Source organism: Pinus tabuliformis, chromosome 8, assembly GCF_031772625.1.
Source record: "Pinus tabuliformis cultivar Carrire ecotype Pingquan chromosome 8, CPIR1, whole genome shotgun sequence".
In the NCBI taxonomy this organism is placed as follows: domain Eukaryota; kingdom Viridiplantae; phylum Streptophyta; class Pinopsida; order Pinales; family Pinaceae; genus Pinus; species Pinus tabuliformis.
This window is the reverse complement of record NC_142294.1, coordinates 417,360,394-417,375,098: the sequence shown is the minus strand read 5'-3', so window position 1 is coordinate 417,375,098 and position 14,705 is coordinate 417,360,394. Positions and strand designations below refer to the sequence as shown.

At 36.5% G+C, this 14,705-nt stretch overlaps 1 protein-coding gene across 2 annotated transcripts in view; it reads right to left on the bottom strand.

Moving 5' to 3' along the window:
* Positions 1–14,705, bottom strand: part of LOC149235828 (kinesin-like protein KIN-14C) — a 75,565-nt gene that overhangs the window by 8,152 nt on the left and 52,708 nt on the right. For both annotated transcript variants that reach the window (XM_089372200.1, XM_089372201.1), the window contains 2 exons: positions 11,055–11,202; positions 10,841–10,950 (listed from right to left, as the gene is read on the bottom strand). In XM_089372200.1, coding sequence (XP_089228326.1) covers positions 10,841–10,950; positions 11,055–11,202 — 258 coding nt within the window. The remainder of the gene's footprint in view (positions 1–10,840; positions 10,951–11,054; positions 11,203–14,705) is intronic.

The following is a 14,705-nucleotide window of genomic DNA, read 5'->3' as shown; positions in this document are numbered from 1 at the left end:
CCTATCAAAGATAGCCATATCAAAGCCAAATGTGCCACCTGACATCTTATACGTCTCAATTTGTTTAGAGATCTCCATACGTTGTTCTGGATTTCTCACCATCTTCTGGACACAGGTTAATAATCCATCCATGATCTCAACATCAAAATCAAACCCACATGCATAAGAAAATGCAAGGTTCAGGAAAAGCCCAGCAGCATGAATGGGACGATGGAGTGTGTTGTTCCATCGCTCATCAATGACGTTCCATAGAAGGAGTTGTCTCTGGAACCCATCATCTCCCTTGTCATCATAGTAGGACCGAATGGCTTCTTTGGCCCTGTCCATGGCTTCATACAAATAGCCCATTGTGGGCTTCTCACCATCTACCAACCGAAGAACCTTTACCAAAGGTTTAGTGACAGCGCACACCTCCTGCACTCCCGCCCAGAAGTCTTCTTGGTATGAAACAAGTCTGCAGACGGCCTCTCCTTCTGGTTTGCGGCTCATTGGCGAAGAACGCCACTCCTCTGAAACAAACATTCTCTTCAAATCCCACATAGATTTCAAGAGGGATTGAAGAGATATGAAACTCGTCGCAAACCGTGTAATGGCGGGGCGCACCAACTCTTTGTTGTTGGTGCATTTTCTCATCAAGCTAAGCACAGATGTGTGATTGTAAATAAATTTTGTGATGCTTTTTGATGAGTCAACAGTCTCTTTGACAAAGGGAATTTTCCCTATGTCCTCTAACATCAAATCAATACAATGGGCAGCACAAGGTGTCCAAAATAAAGTAGGATGTCTGTCCATAAGCATTCTACCAGCAGCAACATAATTTGCAGCGTTGTCCGTTATGACTTGGACAACATTTTCTGCACCCACCTCCAAAATAAACACATCCAGCAAATCACATAAATTTTTTGCATCTTTGATTTGATGAGTTGCATCAATAGATTTGATAAACATAGTCCCCCTGGGACAACTAACCAAGAAGTTTATAAGGGTTCTCCCCTTTTGGTCAGTCCAACCATCTGACATAACAGTGCATCCTGTTTGTGCCCAGGATTCCCTAAAATCCTCCAATCTTTGGGTGCAGTCACGCTTTTCATCTTGAAGAAGCCGGCCTCTGAAATCATGAAGAGAAGGGATTTTGTACCCCGAGCCAACACTGGCAATAGCATCAACAGTAGGTTGGAAAAATGGATTATTCCTTACAATGCTGAAAGGAATATCACTCCAGAGGAGAAATTTTGTCATCAACTTGTCAGCTTGTTCTTTTTCAGTTCTTTTCATCATTGAACCGATAGTTGGTTGTGCACCAGGTGTGGTTCGAGGAACAAAAAATGATGATGCAGCTACCGGATTGACTGACGCTGCAGTAGAACCAGTGCCACTTGGCCCACTTCCTTCAGCTGACCTTTTTAGTTGCCTTTTGAGTTCTTCTTTGGCCTCTTTAGAGTGCTCTAATTCTCCCAATGCTCTCATGGCTTTTCGGATAATTTCAGCATTTGTATTAGGACAGGGCACCACATCACGTCCAGGGATTTTTGCAAAGTGGAACTTCAACCTGTACACCCCCCCGAATATCTCCTTTCCACACAACTTGCAATACAAGTTTTGTCTATCATTCGGAGTTTTAGGGTCACCATATTCCCAGAAAGGATCCAATTTCCTTGGCATGTTTGTTTTTGAATTTTGAATTTGCAAACCTATGGAAAAATAAGGATTAGGAAATAAGAATTTAGGATTACATAATACAAATTACAATTTAGCATTTACAAAATTACAAGTTAATTATTTCCAAAATCCCAATTTCCAAACCCAAGTTACCCAACCAAATGCCAATGGCAAATGCCAAAAAACAATGAAAATTCAAAAAAAATAAACAATGTTTAAAAAAAATGAGAAAATAAAAATAAAAAATTGGTTCTCATAGTCATAACAAATAACCCATCCCAAATCAATGAAAAATTTCCAAAAATTCTTTAAAAACAATGAAAAACAAAGTTTTTATAGAAGCAAAACAAAAAAAAATTAATCTACATACCTGGTTTATGGACAAATTGGTGATCTTGGCTTGGATTCCTCCTAAAAACGCTTGGATTCGCTCCCAAATCCGACGGCAACCCTTCAGCTCCTCTCCCTCACTTCTTCTCCTCCTCCTCCGCGCGGACTGCTCAATGAAATAAAAAAAAAATCGAATTTCCATATAAAACGCCCGCTGCCCCCGTGCCCTGCGATTTTTTCGCTAAAAATCGCGATTTTTTCGAAAAAATCGCGATTTTTTGAAAAACTCGCGATTTTTTCGAAAAAATCGCGTATAAAAAAATGGCCGATTTTTATGGATAAAAATCGCGATAAAATCGGTTTTGCGAAAAAATCGCGATTTTAACAACACTGCTATAAACTAAATATAGCAGGCATAAATAAATAAGGAATCGTCATCTACAACTCTGTGAACCCCGAGCTGAAAGGCCAAAAATTTGTTTATTTGAGAGTCATGACTTATATAGTTGTTGTCCTATTCCATGTTTGCATGTGTGGAGAGAGTCTCAATTCCATTTTGCCCAGTACCCTATTTCGAGATAAGTTACTAAAAAGAGATTCAATTTAAAGCTATAAGCGATGGTTAACAGTTTACGCATGACGAATGTTTTGCAAAAAATGAGTTCAATTTCAAGGCGAGATTCACACTAGAGAGACATATTTGCAATTGCAAGTATGTGAGACCGGGAAGCATGGCAAAATAAATGTGGTGGAATGAGATTTTGTGGGCACCCACAATTTTTTAATCCTTAAACTGCTAAACTACAAAACCCTAGACCTATTTACCAATAAAAAATCTGAACAAAAATCACCTTTGAATCCAAGTTTAGGCTTAGCCATAATATTTGGTTAACCTCAACAAATTTCAAAAAAAATTGAGGTTCACTGAAATTTAAATCTCAAGGTTCAAATTCAGCAAATCATGTGACTTAGACCACAACTAAGGCTCGAACACGGATCAAACATATCAAACATATGATAAAGCATGTACTAAGTATGGCATAGATAAAAAGTTTTACCACTGAAGCCATGGCAAGAGCCACACGAGAAATGTAAGCACCTACTTTGTCTATACATGTCAAAGATAAAATGTAGATAAGGTAGAAGAAAGTAAGATATACAAGCAAACACACTCTCTTTGAATGGTGAAGATAAAAGATTTGAGGGTCATAAAATGTTAGACATACAAACACCAACATTCTCTTTGAATGGTGAAAATAAAAATTTTGAGAATTGCCGCTCTTCCACCATTTATACTCGTATCTACAAGAGAAATGCAACTCGCACGCCATTTTGCCCTAAACGAGCTTTCAAAATTAACTATCGCAGGCATAAATATATAAGGAATTGTCATTTACAACTCTATGAACCCCAAGCTAAAAGGCCAGAAACTTGTTTATTTGAGAGTCGTGACTTATAGGCTATGTTGTTGTCCTATTGCATGTTTGCATGTGTGGAGAGAGTCTCAATTCCATTTTGCCCAATACCCTATTTCGAGTTAAGTTACTAAAAAGAGATTCAATTTCAAGCTATAAGACTTAGCGATGGTCAACAGTTTGTGCATGACTAATGTTTTGCAAAAAAATGAGTTCAATTTCAATGCGAGATTCACAATAGAGAGACATATTTACAATTGCAAGTATGCGAGACCAGGAAGCACAATGAATAAGCATGGCAAAATAATTGCATGGCAGAATAAATGTGGTGGAATGAGATTTTGTGGGCACCCACAGTTTTTTAATCCTTAAACTGCTAAACTACAAAATCCTAAACCTACAGACCAATAAAAAATCTAAACAAAAATCACCATTGAATCCAATTTTAGGCTAAGCCATAATATTTGGTTAACCTCAACAAATATAAATAAATAAATAAATAAAAAAGGAGGTTCACCGAAATCTGAGTCTCAAGGTTCAAATTCAACAAATCATGTCACTCAGACCACAACTAAGGCTTGAACACAGATCAAACATATGATAAAGCATGTACTAAGTATGGCATAGATAAAAAGTTTTACCACTGAAGCCATGGCAAGAGCCACATGAGAAATGTAAGCACCTACTTTGTCTATACATGTCAAAGATAAAATGTAGATAAGGTAGAAGAAAGTAAGATATACAAGCAAACACACTCTCTTTGAATGGTGAAGATAAAAGATTTGAGGGTCATAAAATGTTAGACATACAAACACCAACATTCTCTTTGAATGGTGAAGATAAAAAATTTGAGAATTGCCGCTCTTCCACCATTTTTACTCGTATCTACTAGAGCAATGCAACTTGCACGCCATTTTTCCCTAAACGAGCTTTCAAAATTAAATATAGCAGGCATAAATAGATAAGGAATCGTCATCTACAACTCTGTGAACCCCAAGCTAAAAGGCCAAAAACTTGTTTATTTGAGAGTCGTGACTTATAGGCTATGTTGTTGTCCTATTGCATGTTTGCATGTGGAGCGAGTCTCAATTCCATTTTGCCCAATACCCTATTTCAAGTTAAGTTACTAAAAAGAGATTCAATTTCAAGTTATAAGACTTAACGATGGTCCACAGTTTGTGCATGACCAATGTTTTGCAAAAAATGAGTTCAATTTCAAGGCGAGATTCACACTAAACAGACACATTTGCAATTGCAAGTATGCAAGACCAAGAAGCACGGTGAATAAGCATGGCAAAATAAATGTGGTGGAATGAGATTTTGTGGGCACCCACAGTTTTTTAATCCTTAAACTGCTAAACTACAAAACCCTAAACCTACAGACCAATAAAAAATTTGAACAAAAATCACCTTTGAATCCAATTTTAGACTCAGCGATAATATTTGGTTAACCTCAACAAATTTCAAAAAAAATGAGGTTCACCGAAATTTGAATCTCAAAGTTCAAATTCAGCAAATCATGTGACTTAGACCACAACTAAGGCTTGAACATGGATCAAACAAATCAATTATCAAACATATGATAAAGCATGTACTAAGTATGGCATAGATAAAAAGTTTTACCACTGAAGCCATGGCAAGAGCCACACGAGAAATGTAAGCACCTACTTTGTTTATACATGTCAAAGATAAAAATGTAGATAAGGTAGCAGAAAGTAAGATATACAAGCAAACACACTCTCTTTGAATGGTGAAGATAAAAGATTTGAGGGTCATAAAATATTAGGCGTACAAACACCAACATTCTCTTTGAATGGTGAAGATAAAAATTTTGAGAATTGTCACTCTTCCAACATTTATACTCGTATCTACAAGAGAAATGCAACTCGCACGCCATTTTGCCCTAAACGAGCTTTCAAAACTTAAAATACATGTATTGCACCATGAACAAACTTGCTCTTACTCAAATTTCTACATTATATAATTTTCATGTTACTATGTGCTAGCACACTAATATCATGTCCTCGAGAACACCTATAAAACAAAATGAAACACTTCAAAAATGTATTATTGTCAAAGTAAAGCAAGTTCTCTTCACAAACTAGAATCTCACTATATGCTTCAAAGCATGGCTACAAAAACAATTACAAGCAAAACAACTCCATAAGACAAAATAAAATATATAAGTCATTGATGAAATAGTACAATTTTTACACTGTAAATATAATATATAAATTCAACCTACTTAGTAATGAAGAGAGATGAGCATTCATCCCTAAGGGATAGCTCAACTGGTCGAATACTCGTTGCTAAGTACCTTTCCAATTAGGAGGTCACGGGGTCAAATCTCCTTGATGCCCTTGGGGTTAGGCCCAACCAAATAAGTCAGCGAGTAGATCCCTTCGAGTGCATCTACCCCGCTTATTACTCGTGGATGTACCGACCACTCAATGATCGTGAACCACAGTTGAAAAAGAAGAGTTAAGGGGATTCTACTAAAATGGCAAAAGCAAACAAAGGAAGGTAGAGCATGCCCATCCTAAAAGTGGAACACATACACTCCTCAATGTTGGAACCATCGAGAAAACCTAAAATCCTTCAATAAAAGGAAAAAACAACACTACACTAAAGCTAAACCATAGAGATAGAGAGTGAATCACCAAGCACAAGTGCACTAAACAAGAGATTAGAAGTATGCATAAAAGAAAAATGTGCTAATCACAAGAGAATGACAAAGATATAGGTGTCCTTAGGCGACTATCACTTCATAGGAGAGATGATGCCCAAGCACAAGTGCATATAAAAGAGATGTATACCAATCAAAAGAGAACAACAAAGATAAGGTGCCCTCAGGTAAATATCACTTTATAAGAGAGATGATGCCCCTAGGCTAAAGCATGATCAAGAAGATCAAAAGACAATGAATTCAAATGACCCTTGAGAGTGAATTTATACACAACTCAAGAGGTGGGGTGCCCTATCCAAAAGAAATTATGGGCCCACAAATAAGTTGACTAGATCAACCTCAACCATAATCTAATATTATAATAAATGAAGATAAATTGACTTTAGCCACAAAATGGGTTTTTTGTATCCACAAGGTGCCCTCCCCAAGAAGGGTTACGGGACACAAATAAGTTAATTAGGTTAGGCTTAACTATAACCCAATATTATAATAAATGAACATAAGTTAGTCTTAGCCATATACTACCCATCTTAAGATGAGTACGGAGCTTAGAGAAGAATGATGAAATACCAATTGATTTATGATTCCCGACCCAATACAATTGATTGTAGTCAATATAACAAAAATAAATAATTAATCAAAAAAACAATAAGTAGGTTTATGAATAACCAACTCAAATACAACTAAAACAACTCAAGCATTGGTCAATGGGGTCTTATATAGATAGTGATTGGATGCTCTGTTAAGGCACTCCTTGATGTGAAGTCACTGGTCCAATTCCCTGCACTGATCAGGGTCGTATATTGGACATGATGAAGATGTAGTCCTGCCAAGTTTACAAAAAGAAAAAAAACAACTCAAGTATTGAGAGTGGATTTGTGATACTCATCAAACTTGAGTGTGGATTTATGGATACCTAACTCAAATACCACTAAGAGTGGGTTTATGGATACCCAATTTGAATGGAGCTTTCCCAAATACATCTAGGAGTGGGGCTATGGATACTCAGTGCTAATATAAGTTGGAATTGACCAAGATATATAAGTAAGTAGCTCTAATAGATACTCGGCGTTGAAAAACCATTTCTCATCTACAAATAATTACTTGTGACATTACTTGTCATTAGTTTAGCTTAATCAATTTCATCAAGCAATTATACATAAGAAATTCAACTAATAACAATGATAAGAAAGTAGGTATCACATTCCACAATGACAACAGATACCAATGTTTAGGTCAGAGACTTAGGCAAAACCCCACAAGGGAAAATCCAATCAAGCCTTCCTTAGAGGGATCCTTCAATAGTACATCAAGACATGGATAATACTAACCACAATATGGCGTCCACAAGTGCTAAGACCTCCTCCATAATTTTTGCTACATAATGTCCCACAGGATCACCAACAAGAGGCTAATCCACTCACCATATCACATAAACAAAGCTCATATCTCTTCCCACTGAGGCTCGGACAAATTTGTAGATGCACGAAATTTTGATCAAATTGCAGTTCTCGAATAGCTTTAGATCTCGGACGGATATGAGTTAGATCTCAGCAAATAGATTTGTGGAGGCATCAAAATTCTGATCAAATCAATAACTTCAAATCTCAAACCACCAGACTTTAGGTCACAAGAGTAATGAGCAGATCTCGGACCACCAACCTTTAGATCACAAGAATAATGAGCAAATCTCGAACCACCTGACTTCGGATCACAAGAATAATGAACAGATCTCGAACCTCTGACTTCAGATCATAAGTATAATGAGTAGATCTTTAATCATTGATTTCAGATCATAAATGTAATGAGCAAATCTACAGATCTCGGACCAATTCACATAAGAGAGCAAATGAGCATTGTATGTGTTATCAAACTGCATCCCAAGGAGAGTGAATTAACCTCTCTATATAGCCATCATGTGATTCGACTGAGTGAGTTTCTAGTCAAGCCAACTAGCCATCATGTGATCCGAATGAGAGAGTTTTAAGGCAAGCCAACTAGCCATCATGTAATCTGAATGAGAGAGTTTCAAGGCAAGTCAACTTGATCATCTAGAAGAGCTAGCCTACCACCTGTGGAGCCACTTTAAATTATAAATAAAAATAATAATTTTGTTTTTCTCAAATACAATGAAAATAAATAAATTTATGAAGATTAACCATAACTACAATTTCAACACTCGGCACAAAATCAAGTCGACCTCTTCACAACATCTCCCCTTAATCTAAACAAGAGGCCTTGTAGAGAAGGTCTTACATCACAATTTCCCCCCTTAGTAATGAAAATGGTTCATGTAGTAAAGATGTCATCTCCCTTGAACATCATATCTCCAACACTAATGTGATTTCACAAGCCGGTAACTCCAACAAGAGTATAAAAGAAAGATCGGCTAATACATGTTGCTCAACTGAAGCTACAAACAAAGACCAACATTAGTTGTCCCCCAAATTGAAGTGGTCAAGTTTAATACATGCAAAAACGACAAACATCATAACATGCAAATAATACTAAAAGATCTATTGAATTAGGTTACACTCATCTATGGAAGAATCATCTATAAAATATAGTGCGACAAATTCCAAGGACATTTGAATAGAAACACCATCCCAAATACCATTTGTACTAGATAAATCATGTAGAAAAACATTAGAATAATGATCCATGTACTTCATCCAAAAAATCCTAAAATGCTAAACTAATGAAGTCATATATTGAATGTAGAGGAACAAGTTTCATTGTATGCATCTATAAACTCTTGCTTTAAAGAAAGGTAGCATTACACTTATATTTGGCACCCCAAACAATGCAAAGATGAAATGAGACAAAAGGCACACATGTACCAAGACGATGTGATACACCAAAGTTTGTTTTTCCTCCACATTTGAGCCATGATAGTTCCTCAATGCAGTCACAACAAGTCACAATTTTCCTAAGGAATAAATGTGTTGGATCATAGGTTTCCCATGGAAAACCTGCAGCCACCCCCTTTAATGCTTTGAAGACAAAAGAATCTCAAACAAGGCAAAAAGTTGAGAGTTGGCAAAGACAAAAGTTGCACATAGAATGTGCATGCCTTACACATCCACATCATCCATTCCATGCAATATTAAACTTATCACCTCAAGATCCTATAAGTAAACAAATCAAAGAAAAGAGAAGAGAATCTAATGAAAACATCCTTATGTTTGAGAAATATTTAAATACTCTTGGTTGCAAGTACATCTGTGTTGAGAGAGAAAAAGGCATTAGTTTATAGTATATACAATGAGATTATAGCCTATGTGAGGTTCAATCAATCATTCAACTCACTACCTCTCCAAAGAAAGTTTGGGGATAATGTCGATGGACAAATGAAGGTTCGCAGCCAAGGAGAGGACTCTAACTTTGCAGAAGAAAGTACAATAGCAAAACTAAAGTATCAAATTTGTCACTCTTCTTTCATAATCAATATAGATCTACCTACTTCTCCCCCACACCCCCTGCTTCCCCACGACACAAAACAAAAAACAAAACAAAACAAAACAAAAACAAAAAAAACAAAAAAAAAACTCTATGTTTTGTTAATCATTTGTCATACTAAATGAGGTGTTGAGTAGAGTTCTAATTTTTTGCGTAACAGAATTAAGATCTTAATATGCATGTTGAATTATGTTTTATAAATGAAGAATGATAAGGACATGTTATGCTGTTTGTATCTTCATGTTTACTAGTGAAACACTGAAGCTAAAATAAGATTAGTCAAAAATTGTGCATCACTAAGCACAAACTTTGTTTGTCAGGTTCTTTTCTCCATCTTTCTCTCATTTAGCATACATGCAACTTTTAGGGAAAGAAAGTGTAGTAATCTATTCTATATTTGTCAGTGACTCGCACCTACACACTGAGGGCTTTGCATAGTTCATAGATAGTTTTTTCACCTTAACAAGTAGTATACCCTATGACATCCTTGTCACAAATGGTACTCTGGGAAGTTCTTCAACTTTCTAAAGACAAACCATGCAATACTTGGAGGTATGTTCCTCCTTAACACAAAGAATGCACATAGAATTCTTCTTTATCTAATACATCCAAATACCATAAGTACTCCAAGTCCATTATGCTCAAGGAAGGTGCAGATAAGTGTACAAAATCTGCCTCTCTTAGACCTAAATAGAGAAGAAATAGTACTTGCTTCTTCCAAAAAAATTGCAGTGCATTGAGTCTGCAACAGCGTAGGGAAAGACTTAGAAGTAGAGCACAACCATAGAGAGAGAAAAATGTTGCAAGATGAACAAGAAAGACGACAATCATACTAGCATACTAGCATACTAGCATAGTCTTGCATACCATTTTGTACTTAGCTTTTTGGCACTTGTATAATTTGATAAAGTGTATGTAAAGATAATATTACGATATGCATACAATACAACAACTCCTCACAACAAAGAATTCTAGATTAAACATAAGCAGATGATAGAAACATCAATATGATGCTTTGATTTCTAATCGCTATTCAATAACTTATCCTAATTTGAGGAGCTGAATTATGGCATAATACACTATACATGTCTAAACGTGTCATCATTTTTAAATCCACTACCTAACTGAGTTGAGTGATTGATTTTAAACCAAAACTGTCATAGATTATTCTATGATATTGAGAAAGTCGTACATTATAACAAATATGGATTGTAAAATATGACAATCAGATGTGCAACTAAATAAATTTAAAACAAAATAGTCTATGGCAAAAGCAAAAAATCAAGCTCACCTTGTAACCATCCAATGCACTCTGTACAAGTTGAGATATGTCAACAAATACATCTTCCTGTGTAACCTCGGGACCAAATACCTTATCAAATGAGAAGGAATACTTTTGTCCTGAAAATAAAAGTAGCAGAAAATATTAAGTCTGAAAATAATGTTACAAACATACAAATAATAGGAGAAAACTGCAGAGAAGGCATCATAAGCGAAGGAAACACCTTGCTGTGGCTGAATAAGTTCAATAGCACGGCCTTGAAGTTCCATTGAATTTGGATATTCAACCACGGGAATCTCTGAACCAGATTCTCCATCATCTGGAAGCATTGGCCGCACTCTGCAGAACACTCTAATATTCCCTTTAAGTTCCTGTAAGGATATACAGATTATACAAATTCAGTAATCAACTTGTAAGGAAATGTAAATTACACAAGTTCAGTTGTAATATAAAGACAGTCAGATAAGAGTACATTCTGAAGTATTTTGGAACAACATAAACAGATACATGGTAACAGGAAATTAAACCCGCTAAGTGCTTGACTGGGAAAAGAATCAATTTCAAACTAAATACATGCCTCACTGGCAGATTTCGTCAGGATACTTGGTCTAAAAATTTCACAGCACGCAAGTTTAACATTATGTGTACAATCCTTGCACTATAATTCAAATAATGAGAACTTACAATTAAATATGGGCATAGATCCTAAGGATTTCTGAAAGGGCTCGTGTGTACTGAATTTCAAAACACCAAAGGATAGTTCTATTCAGGGTGATAATATTAACATCACAAATATAGCATGTCCTAGATAGTGTTCACTGCATCATTAGTCACTCAAAGACTAAACTGGGCATCAAATAAACTATATAAATCAACAGGATTTAAGGAAGCTTCATAAAACAGAAAATTGCCTTGAAAATTACAGAAATTGAAAATGCATGATTTTGCAATTTAGAACAGATCTCAGAAATCAAAAGTTCTTTATCGCCAACTTCAACTTCACAATTTATTTTAAAGGACAAAGCATAATTCAACATATAACGTTTTAAGTCCAAATTATCACCAAATAGTCAAAGACAAACAAAGTTACGAGGTAAGAAAATAGCAAGGAGCAAAGATATATTATGGGCAGGAACAAAATATCTATATCCCCAAAAGGGTTAGATCCAATGGGGAGGAACGAAGAGTTTCTCGTCATTGACTGAGGTTCAAATACCATGAGGGTCCATTATGGCCCCTTAGGGTTTCCATGGTAGTGGTCCAATGTGGTTGCAACAAAGGGAATTAAAATAGGTGATCATGTGGCCCATCCACATATAAGTAGATCAAAGCTCACCCACTCATCCTCCTTATGGCCAGCCATTTTAGCCCCAAGGGGTTGTGCACCCAATGGTTGTTGTACCAAGGAAAGCTGTTACTAGGCTTTTATCCCTTTTAGCTTAGTGAGCACATTGATTACTTTTGTCTCAATGACATTTATGAGTTAAATTAATGTCATGGGTGGAAAAAGTACTTAGAAGTGTTGTACCATGTATTTTTTCTAATATTAAAGTCACTTGTACTTTATAAAGTGACTTTATGTGTAAAGTACTAAGTGTACTTTTCTAATATTAAAGTGAGAAGAAAAATCACTTTATGAGAAAAAATAGAAAAAGTACACAACTTGAAAAAGGTACTAGGAGACTTTTAAATGATGGGGCCAATGTATGAGATGGGTTATTTGAGAGAACTAATCACAACCATACATCTTGAGATTTGGAGATTAAATCTCAGCCATTGGATCCTAAATTTAGGGATTCAATCTTTTCCAAAGAAACAAAACAAGAAAAATAAATCTCACTTTTCACTTCACACTTGAGAGAGAGCATGAGGAGAAGAGACGAAAAGAGAAACTTCATGAAAGAGGAGAAAACTTGCAGCTAGAGAATGGCTCAAATTCCAAGGAGGAGGCAGCCACAGAGCACAAAAATCAAAGAGAAGAGCAGCTACAGCCGGCACAAATTCCAAGGAGCTGCTGCATGAAATTCGAGGAACAAAACAGGCCCAAATTTCAAGGAGAAGGTTGCCGCTGTAAGGCCCAAAATTTGAGGCACAAATTTCGAGACAGCAGACTCAGGAAGTGCGAAAATTAAGGAGGGATCTTACTGCTGTCTGGCACAATTTTCAAGGCAGAAAAGTCACCTTCATGCACAGAAATCGAGGCTGAGTTTGGGCACGAGTTCCAAGGAGCTGGGCTGTAGAAAAAAGCAGACATTCTGGGCACTAAATTTGCTGAAAATCTGAATTGTTCAGTGGGCACAAATTTCCAGAAATTGCAATTAATGCTACAGCAGAAAAGGGAAATAAGTACAGTGAAATTTTTGTAATTATTTTATAATTTCTCAAGCAATAAAATCGTCCTTGGAGACAGATTTCCCCAAGAGGCTTGTGGGGTTTTTCCGGGGTCAGCTTGACCAAAAATAAGTGTCCCATATGTGTGAATGCTTGCCTAAATTTTGTATTAATTACCCGCTGATAGGAAAGTGAAAAATAGTAGAAGCATTCTTTTAATGTTTACAACAAATGCATACTAAAATTTATATCAGAATTATAAAACATGTGGGTTGGGCCTAAACAAGCACATGAAAACTTGTAAACTAAGCTAAGGGTGCAAATCATAACTTTTCTACAATGGTGAGAAAAGAGAAGTTGCTCATCAATATCCAAAGTTCAAATCACATGAGTGCCCATTATGGCACGTTGAAGTTGCCATGGGGACAATTAAGGTAACCCTAGGGGATTATCTTAAATGATCTCGTTACTTGTACAAACATAAGTGGATCAAAGCGCAACCACTTGTTCTACCTAAGGCAAGCCATTTTTGGGGAGACCAAATGGTGAGGAACAAGGAGTTTATCATCATTGACCAAGGATCATTTCCCATGAGGGCCCATTATGGCCCCTTGAGGTTTCCATGGGGGCACTAATAGGGATTATGGTCAAATGCAATTGCACCAAAAGGGATTATATTAAATAATCTTGTGAGTCATCCACACGTAAGTGGATCAAAGCCCACCCACATGTCCTCCTTACGACCAACCATTTTAGCCCAAACAGGTTGGACCCAATGGTGAGGAATGAAAGTTTCTCATCAATATCCAAAGTTTAATTCACATGAGGGCCCTATTACTCACCCAAGTGGGTAATGCCTAGGAGAAATAAAATTTCTTCATTGGTCAGCCAACCAGCTAGCATCCCTACATAGATAGTTTTGCTTTAAAACTCTCCACTTATGCTCCGATGAGTGATCTCTCCCATCTAGCATAATTCTTGAAGGAAGACGGGTAGTCTATCAAAAGGTGCACTAACCATTTATGTATTCATGTGCTTTCATTTAATGTTAAGGGAATGTGGATCACAAGTTGAGTTAGATGATCTATTGCTTTGATTGTATCCTTGTTCGTGCACTTCACCTGCAACGTTATCTTTTTCCCCTAATCCAATGTGACCTTCCCTATGGCCTTTTCTTTCCACTGTTTATAAGGGACACAAATAAGAGGCACTAATTAATAAAGCAATCCCAAGGTAATCCATACTTGTCACGCTCCATCAGTGCTTTTATCCACTTCTATTCTTTGGGTTAATCATTATTTGTAACGAGTATTGGCACCTTTTATCTACATCTTTGAGTTAGGGCCCAAAAATTTTGCCCAGAGAGGTTGATGCAACGAAAAGAAGGATAAAAGCATAAATAGCCACAAATGAATGAAAATAGAAAAATGCAAAATATGGTTGCGACTAATAATAAGCATGAGGGAAAAAGACTAGCCTAAGCTCTAATGCCCTCATTAGCCATCCCCTAGTTCCTAAGAATGTCATGTTCTTTCTAATCAAA